General features: G+C 45.6%; 2 protein-coding genes across 2 annotated transcripts; one reads left to right on the forward strand and one right to left on the reverse strand.

Annotated features, from left to right (window-relative positions):
- Positions 1-4,576: 4,576 nt before the first annotated feature.
- On the reverse strand, positions 4,577-7,279 carry RhiXN_11015 (uncharacterized protein; the record flags this gene model as incomplete). Its single annotated transcript, XM_043330830.1, has 10 exons — positions 4,577-4,788; positions 4,842-4,889; positions 4,943-5,044; positions 5,111-5,587; positions 5,636-5,684; positions 5,740-5,889; positions 5,940-6,338; positions 6,398-6,741; positions 6,835-6,930; positions 6,988-7,279. 10 exons carry the CDS (start codon positions 7,277-7,279, stop codon positions 4,577-4,579), a joined length of 2,169 nt encoding a protein of 722 aa, XP_043186175.1.
- A 2,328-nt stretch (positions 7,280-9,607) lies between these two features.
- On the forward strand, positions 9,608-11,207 carry RhiXN_11016 (uncharacterized protein; the record flags this gene model as incomplete). Its single annotated transcript, XM_043330831.1, has 3 exons — positions 9,608-10,045; positions 10,096-10,394; positions 10,442-11,207. 3 exons carry the CDS (start codon positions 9,608-9,610, stop codon positions 11,205-11,207), a joined length of 1,503 nt encoding a protein of 500 aa, XP_043186176.1.
- Between the last annotated feature and the right edge of the window lie 837 nt (positions 11,208-12,044).

A 12,044-nucleotide genomic window follows, 5' to 3' on the forward strand; every position in this document is an offset into this window, starting at 1 on the left:
GCTAAGTAGCTGGTTGTCAGTAGTTTACACACTCACCCCTTTAACCAGACCTACCACACCTCCAGGCCTAAGGCCCCCCCACAATTGCCAGTAGTTAGTTAGTAGCTGCCCTAAGTGACTTAGATTCAGTAGTTTAGTGTCCTAGATGTCTGTAAGGGGCATTGAGGCAGCAGACACTTATGGCTGTATGTACTAAGTAAGAAACTGCTTAAGGTGGTGAGAGTGCTACCTACAATAGCAAACTACCTAATTACAATGACCATGCACTATAAGGCAGCAGCAAGCTATGTAAGTACAGTGAGAACAGTGCTTAAGGCATGTAACTTAGTGGTTTCTGGCTGTAAGGCCTTGTACAAGTAGAGAGATGAAACAAGAGGTAATTGACCTGGGTGTTACCATGGTTGGTTGGCCTCCTGTTACACCCTCTTAAACATATGCCACTGGAACTGCCTATTCTTTCTAATATTTATGGTATTTTTTACAATCTCAATATCTTATGTTTTTCAATCACATGATCTTGGTGCTTATTATGCCAAGATGCCATGCCAAGATGCTGTGCCAAGGGCGCTTAGGGGAAATCCACACTTCTGCGCAGCCCACAGCATGCTTCTCTTTTCACATGGACTCTTCCTTTCTCACAAGCACAGACCATGTACATAATTCTTTTCTGTCTATATATACAGTAGGGAAATTGCTTGGAAACCCCAACTCAATTTTACCTTGTCTTTCATCACAGACAGGTTCCAGTAGCCAGCTAAGTAGCTGGACATCAGTAGTAACATCTCTCACCCCTTGATTAGACTCATCACACCTCCCAGGCCTAAGGCCCCCTTGTAGTCTCAGTAGTTAGGAATTAGCCACCTTAAGCAGTTGTAGATACAGTAGTATAGCCTAGTTGATTAGTCATTAGTGTTTAGGTATGGCCTTAAGCACCCCTTTTGAGTGTGTGACCAACCTTACAGTTGGGTCACAACACCTCCTTATATATTCTACAGTCAAACTATTTACAAATACAAGATATCAAATATGTAATCCAATAAGAACCCCAATCCTACTGCAGCCTTACTCATGCATACATGTCACTGATGTGTCATAGTGATGTAATCAAGTGGAGGTGGCTATGTGTGCTGAGTAAGCACAGACAGGGACATGGCTTGGTGCTTAGTGTGTAATATAAGCACCAAAGTCACATGATTGAAAATGTTGTCTGTTTGTCTTTGTTTAAAATTGAGAAAATGGGAATAAATTCCCTGGTATCAAGTGTGTCTATGACAACAAGACACTCTAAGGCATTGACAAGTTAGCTAAGTACAATGGGAAAGTTGCTTAAGGCAACAAGTATGTTGTATCTACCAAGTAACTTAGTGAACCTGGACCTATAGTCCTGTGTACAATGAGTGGAGACAACAAGAGGTAATTGACCTGGGGATTACCATAGTTGATTACCCTCCTTATATATTATACAACTCTACAGGGGCCCCAAAAACCCAGGAGCCCTCTGGAGTGCTCTGGTTTGGGGAACCCCCTTGCTAGGATCTGACAAATCTGGATTGCTTGTGTTGTACACCAACTGTAAGGTTGGGTGCTTGCTAATGGACAGGTGCTTAAGGCCATAATACTACACTGCAAATCTATCTAAGGCTAAGTCAACACTGCTTAAGGCAGTCTACTGGGTGGTATCTACAATATGGGAAGGTGTCATAACCTCCTAATATATACCATTGGACTCGCACGTTTTTTCTGATATTTTTAGTATTTTTTACGGACTTGATATCTTTTGTTTTTTGATCACGTGATCTCGGCGCTTATTATGCCAAGATGCCGCGCCGAGATGCCGTGCCAAGGGCGCTTAGGAGAAATCCACGCTTCTGCGCAGCCCGCAGCACGCTTCTCATTTGTCTTAGCTACTTCTTTCTCCCACACGCACGGACCATGTAGATAGTGTGCTTTGTCTATATATACAGCAGGGAAATTGCTTGGAGACACCAAGTTGATTTTACCTTGTCTCATCTCATTGAGGAGGACCCATCCAGCCAGCTGAGTAGCCGGCCCCCAGTAGTATCAGTAGTTACCCCTTACCTGCGCTTACCACACCTCCAGGCCTAAGGCCCCCTTGCAGTTAGCACCTCTTGAAAGTCCGCCTTAAGCGGTATTAGTATAGCCTTAGATACTTAGTTAGGTAGAACAGTGTCTGTATTAGTTACAGCCTTAAGCGCCCATCACTAGCGTGTACCCACCTTACAGTGGTGTACGACAGAAGGCCTAAGGCCAGTGGTGAGCTATCTACTGGTAAGTGAAACCCTGTAAGGGGCAAGGGACTACTTGTTGTAGACACACATATACCAAGGGAATTGTCCTGGACATGGTCACATGACCAGTACAAGTGGTTGCATGCTGGCCCAAGCCCAAATTTGGGGGGTAGCAGGTGTAATCATGGGTTGTCAGCAGAGGAATAATAGGGCTCTATGGCTTAGTGGTTGTTACACCCTCTTAACATATACCATTTGTCATAAACAGAGGAAAATAGAACTAGCTGGAATTGAACCAGCTTGACCACCAAGCCATAGAGCCCTATTATTCCTCTGCTGACAACCCATGATTACACCTGCTACCCCCCAAATTTGGGCTTGGGCCAGCATGCAACCACTTGTACTGGTCATGTGACCATGTCCAGGACACCATTGGATTTGCACTATTTTTTAGATATTTTTACTATTTTTACAGACTCATTATCTTTGTTTTTTTGATCATGTGATCTCAGCGCTTATTATGCCAAGATGCTGCACCAAGATGCTGTGCCAAGGGCGCTTAGGAGAAATCCATGCTTCTGTGCAGCCTGCAGCACTCTTCTTATTTTATATGTACACTTCTTTTTCTCACACACACAGACCTTGTAGATAGCGCCTTGGTGTCTATATGTCCTGGACATGGTCACATGACCAGTACAAGTGGTTGCATGCTGGCCCAAGCTCAAATTTGGGGGGTAGCAGGTGTAATCATGGGTTGTCAGCAGAGGAATAATAGGGCTCTATGGCTTAGTGGTCAAGCTGGTTCAATTCCAGCTAGTTCTATTTTCCTCTGTTTATGATACTATATATACAGCAGGAAAATTGCTTGGAGACCCCAAGTCAATTTTACCTTGTCTCATATTCATTGAGGAGGACACTTCCAGCCAGCTAAGTAGCTGGCCCCCATTGGTAACAGTACTTACCCCACTACCTTACTCATCACACCTCCCAGGCCTACTCAGCAAAATATGTGGGGTGGAATAACATGTGATTACATGTAATTGGGGTGTTGTAACATCAGGGGTTTGGTAATGGTGTAATTGGTGTTACATGATGTTACAACTGTATATCACATCAGCGTTATCACATGTATTTGTGTAATGACATGTTATTGGTGTGTCAATACACCATTACCAAACCCCTGGTGTTACAAGAAAAATAGTTTTTGCTGAGTAAGGCCCCATTGTCAGTAGTAGATAGTGGAAGGACACCTTAAGCATCATTAGTATAGCCTAGATTACATAAGCAGTTAGTTTTGCCTTGTAATAGTTACAGCCTTAAGTGCCCGCCACTAGCAAGTACCCACCTTACAGTGGTGTACAACAGTGGTCAAGCTGGTTCAATTCCAGCTAGTTCTATTTTCCTCTGTTTATGACATGCTGTAGTATAGCTCCATGTTGCCTTAAGCAACTTCTCCATTGTAACCTGCAGCTGCAAGCACCAACTACCTTGATGTCCTTACAGATGTCTAGGACAGACATATTTACCATGGTTGTGTCATTGCAGCTGTGTTACATACAGGGTTATATCTATGCCAAGGGGATTGTTAACAAGGGGTTCAACTGTATATACATGTGGCTGTGTCTCAGGTGCTTCTTGCCAATAGACCATTTGGAATAACTTAGAATAGCTTAGATATTGATTCACACAATACAGGCAGATATCCATTAAACTAGATAGAAGATCAATAGCTCAAGTGTATATATGCAGTACAAATGAAGCAATACTGAGCTCTTTAGATAATGTAGACAAGTAAAGAAGTAAACATAGACAATCTAATGCAACAAATAAAATTGTGTATATACATTCAAAGGAAGATGACTCACATGCTTACAGTGTGTGATACACATAGGAAGCACATGGGCACATGTATCCAATAGAAGCAATAACTAAGCAACACAGCCCATGGTAAATGGGAGTATTTAGGGGCAAATTAAAAGGAGAACCTTAGTCATAATCCAAAGTCTTGCTCAATACAGAATCTGATGCATAGACCTTTGCACAGGTGCTCTGTTCCAAGTAGGGTAGGGAGCAGCCTTCAGAACTTGTGGGAGACTGTGTCCTCAAAGTCTACTTGTAGGTTATATGGGTACTCACTAACAACACATCAATTGTGTGCATACTGATACTTTGGAACATATAAATTAAATACTGTTGTGCAGTATGTTATATTGTGGGTAAGAAGTACTGTCAAGTTGTTATAAGACCAAGAGGCAGATTGTAGGTACAAGACAGACAGGGTGGGATTGCAACAAACAAGAAGACAAGCTACCTGTAACTAGGTGTGACTACGGTTGGCTCTGCCCCTTGGGCTTGTTTTTTGCGCCAGGGGGTCTTCCTCGTTTCTTAGGTGCTGCATGTTTGCTGTCAGTGAGCTGAGATTGTTGCTCATCCTTTGTACGCAACAATTGTTGGATAGTGTCCGCTCCTATATCATGATTCTCTGACAGCAACACATCAATTGGCACTGTAAGAACGGGCGGCGGAGGCATGGAGAAAGCTATGTTTGTGTTAGCTTAAGTTGGCCTTATACTAGATATAATGAGCTCTTACCTTGATTGGAGGCGGCGGCTATTGTATGATCAAGTGCCTTTGCTACTTCTGAGAAGTGTGGTTAATTACCGACTATTCGCATACTGGATCATGGCTCCTACCTTCTGTGACAAATGGGGGTTGGTCTGGTGCATCTACTGGTACGTGGTTGGACACCAGGATAGTCTTGTTGCTAAGAAGCAATGGATCAATGGCGATCTCATCTATGTAATATGCCCAATCAAGCATGTCAGATGCTTTTGATATTCGGGCTTAGTTAGATAGCTTACCAAAGTTATACCGAGCATCATGCCCATTTTCGTGATTGGTTGGCTCAAGCAAGTTGTTTGAATCGTTGCGGGTACTCTGGGCTATTTCCTGCTCGGTTGATTTGATGTCGTCGGTTTGGGCGCGCCTACCATATGCCCCATTGTACTCGCCTACCTCCGGCTTGCTGTCAATATCATGGCTCACGTCGCTGAAAGATCCTGTCTGAGCGCAACCGGTCCTTCTTCTGTCAAGGCCACAAGTGTTAGATGTTTCTTGAACGTCTGGTGTTCCATCAATGCTAGGTCTTGGGTGCTGTAAGAGAAAATTAGTTATATCGGGCTTTGCAATGGCTCTTGCTTCGACACGGTGAGCCGCCTGTTCGTATATGCTAATGTGCTTATTCTTCCAACTCTTGCTAAAAGAGCTAGCTGCGATAAGTACAGCAGCCTTTATGCGCCCTGTACTACGCTCCAGCTTTGGGATCGGGGCTTCCACAACTAGAACCTGCCGTGGGGAGGGCAAAAAGCTTTGGCCGTTTCAAGAACGAAGTCTATCCAGCTCAGCAGACTGGATGGCATTGAACAAGTTATTTACCTTTACAAGAATGTAGTTTAGTACAAAACTCATGAGTTAGTTTAATAATACGCACCCAAGAAGCCCGAAATGCTGGTCGGCGCACAAGAGTCACGCCATCAACCTCCTCCTCCTCAGACATGTAGTTATGAGCAGTAAGGAATTCGAATTCTTGGCCTTGAAGAGCGGGGATAGTTCTGATATATTCGAGTCTTATGGTTGCCTTCTACGTACAGATTGTGAGCAACTTAATACTAGTGGATAATCGGGACGTACTCTTGCGCTCTTATGATATTTAAGCCTAATTGCACGTGATTCAGCAAGGGCCTTGGGCGACTTATTCATTGTGCGCCATGCGCCCCGTGCTGTTTTCCACGGACCACGCTCCATTAATATGCATATATCCTTGTCGCTGAGAGAACTGAGAGCAAGCGATAGTTCGCTGTTGTTGTTTGGAATCATTGCCCGAAACCAGCTTAGAAACGTTGGGATCCAAATAATCTGGCTGGCAAGCAAAAAGTTCCAGTGTGGGAATGGATGGCAGTACTTGGTTACCGGGTCGATTGCTATAAGCGGAAGGGTGTCAGGCTGGCCAAACTGGTCTTTGAAGGGCGGGCTGATATCCCCTGCGTTATTGCACCTCAACATTCGACACCAAGCCTTTCTATTGTGCTCCTATAGCAAGTAGATAGTAATCAATGTTAAGAAAAGTCTTTGGACAAAACATGACTCACAAAGATTGCATTTTTCAGCCCCCCAAGCTCCGGTGGACTCAGGGTAGTAACTACCGATATGATTTCGGCCAGCTCAGGCCACGGCATGGGGTTGGACATTAAGGCATCCCTCGCTGGAATTACTTGGTTGGGTGCTACGTTCTGTGGTGCTAAGCTAGGTTGGCCAGCACAAATAATTGGGGCGGAGCCAGGCTCATGGGCGGGAGATACAGGAATGCGTTGACTCAGAAGATTGAACAAGTCAGAGAGTCTTTCATTGGTTAACTTCTGTTGCGCGTTAGAGGCTTCTTGATAGGCTTCCAACTTTGTGGACAGCTCATTAACTTGTTGTTCAAGAGTGACTACTGAACGACCTCAAGCCAGGCCAGAAGCCAAAGTTTGAGAGTTATCTGTAGAGACAAATTAAGCATAATCCGTACAGCATTAGTTATTCTTACTCATACCAGGGTGTAAACTTGATGACGGTTTCTTGCCCTTAGTATCAAATCGCTCCTGGCTTTTGCTGCAGGCTTGAGAGGTTTCTCCGTCGGGTTCTGAAGTTAATGTCAATATTCATTGAACTACTTGAATGCTATTAAGTAGTTGCGCACCATCCTCGTCCGACGACAACGGACAATTGCTCAACGCCGGAGTTTGAGGCGCTGATAAGGAGGTTGAACGTGAAGACCCCGGGCGACCTAGAACACCAAAGTGTTGGCCAAAGGGAGGCCTCATAGCGGGAGCTTGGAATGGCGCTTGGCCAGGCACAGTAGATGTACTAAGACGAGGAAGGCTTGCGATTAATGAACGAGACTTCTTTAAGGTGAGAGGCGGCTTGGTTGACTCCGATCCAGAGACATCGCTAGAATCTGCGTAGCTGGTGCTGACCTTGCGCTTTAACATATCGAAGTGAGGTGAGTGCTGGTAAGTAGACTGCCCTATGGTATTATATATGCGCCTCAAGTCCCATCAATTTGCAGCTACTTTGCTCTTCCAAACACCGTAGGTACCACCTTTCTCAGCAATGTTTGGCTCTTGACGACCTACCTAGTCCCTTGGGACTAAGCGGCCCAACTAGGTTGGGCCCGCCACTTACAAAATTCCATCAGTTGGGAATCATCCTATATCTCACTATTGAATTATGCGTAAGCCGGATGAGCGACGGGGTGGTTGGACCTTTAGCTGAAGACGCTGCCAGTCGAATAGTCGCTCGAAGTGGAGAGTCTGGGTACAGTCATCCCGATCTTATGGGGAGTGGAATATAAACATGTATATACACCCTATGAATACATCCAGTCCCCTCCCAATGTCCGTTTGTTTGTTCAGTGGCAGTGCCGTCGCTAGGTGCTTAGCAGTCGTTACCTAACATTATGTTAGTCAATGCTCGATAGCTATTGTGCTGTGATAAGTAGGATGGTACGTTTGACATGAGACCTACTTGGCCCATCCAGGTAGGTCCACCGTGGCCCTACACTTACTGGGTATTCACATACCAGGATTCAGCCGTTGCGCCGTTGCAAGCAGGATAGGTCATTTGATACGGAGCTTACTCGGTCCGTCCAGGTAGGTCCACCGTGGTCCTGCATTACACAGGTATTTACATACAAAGATCCAGCTATTACATCGTTTTAAGTAGGATGATGTACTTGATACAAGGTGGACCCCAAAAGTGCACATTGTCTGGACGTAAAAAATCGCGCGTTATATGCGGAGCACTAGCGAAATCAAACCGGTATTTCCATGAATCTGTGTTCCCAGCTTACCCCCGTGTGATACAGACATGCAGAATCTGGAATTCTGGTACGGATGGCTCGCAAAACTGAGGCGTCATGCGAATTTTTCGTACTTTTAGGGGTTATCGTGACACGGAGCTTACTTGGTCCATCCAGGTAGGTCCACTGTGGTCCTGGATTACACGTGTATTCACACATGGGCACTCAGCTGTCACTCTTTCAAAAACTGGATGGTATGCTAGATCAAAGTTTACTGGGTCTGGCCGTGTACGCTCATCATTGCCGCACCACCACACATGTACTTACATACAAATACCTAATTTTGTTACTCAATCTCTGACTTCTTGAGTTTCTTGTGGCCTTCTTAGCCTCACCGCAAGGACTCACTCCTCTATTCAGGTACCACAAGCTCTTTATTGAGTACAATGCAACTCTCCAAAGGTATGCAGATTTCAGTTCAATTGTAGTTTGGGTAGTGCTTGATTGTTGCGTCCTTTGATGTAAATCAGCTGCCTTCCATTTAATGTATATGCAGATTAGGTTTGCTCGCCGTGGTAATTGAATTGCCCCTGTTCCTTTGAATTACCCATTCATTCATAGCTGACGATCTTGTTTGGCAATTAATCTGGATGCGTGAACACAAGTCACGTGATGCATGTTTCACTCCCGCACTCGGTGCTCAGCTCACTTTGCAGTTATAAATGACTTGTAAGCTTTCAGACGCTCTTGTAGGGATGCTGAGGTGCTCGTTTCTATTATATCCCAAGTTACCATTTATTACTTGCCTGTCTGTACCGTCATACTTGGTTTCAGCCTGTTGATATGAGTTACGCACGGTGAGTACTTGACAGTCATTGTTCAACATGTTGAGCGCATGCGATCTGTAGAATAGATGGGTCTTTATCTAATTCAACTATAAGCTAACCACCCACTTCTGTCATGAACGCTCAATCAAAACACCTTTTATCATCTCTGCTGATCAATTGGAACAGAGCCAAGGACTCGATGCGTTCACCCCCCTCTCTCAAGTCTCCCAGGCTCCAAAAGCGTCGCAAGTCACACAGTCTCCACTTTATTATAGGAAACTGATACAACATTGAACCAGGGCGTATAAATGACCCAGGCGACTGGAATTTGGTATGTTAGTTCCTAAACTAAGTTCTGTAGCTGACAGCAATCAACGTAGCACACAATTAACTCTTCAATACTAGGGGCAAACTCGCTACCCCTTTTGGTACTAACTCAACCACCAACACCCCTCTCCGCTGTTTATGGGCCTTCCGAAAATGGTTACCGACCAGTAATACATATGGTAAGCTTAGATACATGTCAAGGAACCAAGCTAACGCAGGGCTTTATGAGCCAGGCTGGAGCGGATACACAATCCCCCAGCCCACTGGCGCCCTGGGTAATAACGGCCCCCTTATCTCAACACAATCATCTTGCAACGTCTGGAGTACCAATGACTTTGGTTGGCCCCTTTGATTTCTTATCAAACATGACCGCCATACCGTTGACTACACCCGCTTCAGTTCCAGATCCCCTTACCGAAGCCATCCCAGACTCCCCTTATTCAACCATTGAGACCAGCGAGACCAACATCACGGCGCGACACTCTTTTGCCTTCAACTCTGACCAGCTAACAGCCGGTTCCTTGTGCCCCCCGGCACCTCTCACCCAGATTGATCCCTCTTCCTCTGTCGCTCACACCTTGCTGGTTCCTCTCGATCCCCTCTTCTCTATCTCAGAAAAAGAGCTTGAATCCAAGCTTGGACAGAGTCGATCAGGTTGCGGGTGGGAGAACTGGGAGCGTCACCTCATCATATCTGAGTTGCTTGGGCCCAATGCGCCCAAGCTTCTAATCTTGAAACTGATGGACATTCCGCTCAAAGTACGCCCCAATATACCCCAGTGTACAGATCCATACCTTACTCGGGTACGCCTATCACTTACTTGAGAGCAAGTGACTGACACACCTATGCACAGCTATCAAAGGTCACGTTTCGCGGCTCCCGTTCAGTAACAGCAATAGCAAACCAGATTCGGATCCTTATTGAAACTTATACGGAGATAATTGACTTTGCACAACAGGCAGGAATTAACCTCGAGGCACCCAAATTTCACAACCCCGAGGCTCTCATCCACAGCATTGTTGAAATGTGGAAGCAATGCGTACCCTCGGGCGGGAATTGGGCTTCCGCCAGATCTAAGGGGCTACAAGCTATCGATATTGTCATTTGGACCCACGATCCCCCCCGTAGTTGGTTTTCGATGACATTTAGCCGGTAAGCAAGCAACACGTTTACATTACTCTACTAATACGTACACGTAGCCTCAAGGAGGCTGGTATATTACAACCTCGGCGTGGCAAATCCGTCCAGCGTGCTCCATCCACCCCTTCACAACAGCTCCCTTCAATGAGCTGCAATCGAGGCAGACAAACCCAAGGTAATAGTAGCGATTTTCCCCTCTGCCTCTGCCTTTCCCCATGTAGCACAACTAGTCCCACTGATTCACCCACTATTACAGCTCGCTCTGTTCATACCCCCGGGCCCTCAGAGCCCTCCGAGCAAATGCAGAGGCCTTCGGCCCCCACTTCCCCGAGCTTTCCGGCATCCCCAGCGTCTCCGGCGCCCGAAGCTGAGCGATCTTCACCTCAACCTCACAGTCCCCATACCACTACCCCAGGGAGTCCTCACGCACAGAACATGTTACGTGAGCAACACGCAATTGCCTCTGCGTCGGTTTCATTGGCCCATGCCCAGGCTGAATACATGCATGCGCGCACGCTACAAACTCGTACCAATGTCCTGCAACAGTTGCTTGGGTTAGAGCAACAAGAACGAGCATTGCGACTAAAAGTTGCAATGGATGTCATCCGTATTACCGAAAGCAACAATGTTACTCGTAGTGCCGCCCAATCGTGGATAAATCAAACGTTTTTTACGAGCCACCCTTCAGACAACTTTACCCGATTCGCTACGGCCTGGAAAGCGGAGCTTGCGCTGAAGCCGAATTATTTCGGAGGGGACTCGATTTGCCATGCCTCATCTCCCCAAGTGCGCTTTCCCAACTCGCTCGGGTTTGGCACCAGTTAACCAGATAGGTAAGTACTTTCTTCACCACCCATTATCGCCTACTAACTATTAACCCTCAAGCCTTCCCTTCTATTCTTTCATCTTATTGACCACTCGCCTCACAATGCAGTTGTATTTTACAGCGAAATGTGTTACTCGAATATGTTCCTAATTAGCATAAATTACTAAACGAGTTGATCGATCACCGATTGATTAGGCCGGAGTGAAACTGTCTATATATTCATATATATGTAAGAAATTAGGCAATTAAAATCAAGAGAATCTTGCGTGATAATATCCAAATAAGATATCTAATCGCCCAAAAGTATATGTCTTATTTGGTGGCGATAATATTGCAATAATATTCGAATTACCTGTATGATTCACGCCTACGAGTTCCTGTGAAGGTGTAGGTTGAAGTATGCTATAAACATTATGATGTTAAAATAGATCACCCTCCTGAAAATCTTTTATGCTTCACATAAAAGGGCCCGCGTTTACCAGAGGTCCGTTTAAAAAGTGTCCCATAGAAATGATACTAGGTCAAGTCATTCAAGATTCGCTTGAACTGGCGATACGATGTTCATTTGTGAAATACTTTGGGGGAATAGTAGATTCGGATGGTCCATGTTCTTCAGCTATTGCTCCAAGATCTAAACATTTCGGATTTCAGTATCTCTTCAGACCCCCAGAGTTATTTTATCTGGATGTGTATCATCTTGGGTCGCCTTTGAGAGTCATGCCACGGGGTCAAAAGTAGGCGCGCGGACCGACGCGTCCCCACGGATCGGTACTGTGCTGCTTTGTTTGGCCCAACAACAAATGCTCGTCTCGCCCGCCACACCACCATCATCATAC

The sequence above is a fragment of the Rhizoctonia solani genome, chromosome 14 (assembly GCF_016906535.1).
Source record: "Rhizoctonia solani chromosome 14, complete sequence".
Taxonomy (NCBI): domain Eukaryota; kingdom Fungi; phylum Basidiomycota; class Agaricomycetes; order Cantharellales; family Ceratobasidiaceae; genus Rhizoctonia; species Rhizoctonia solani.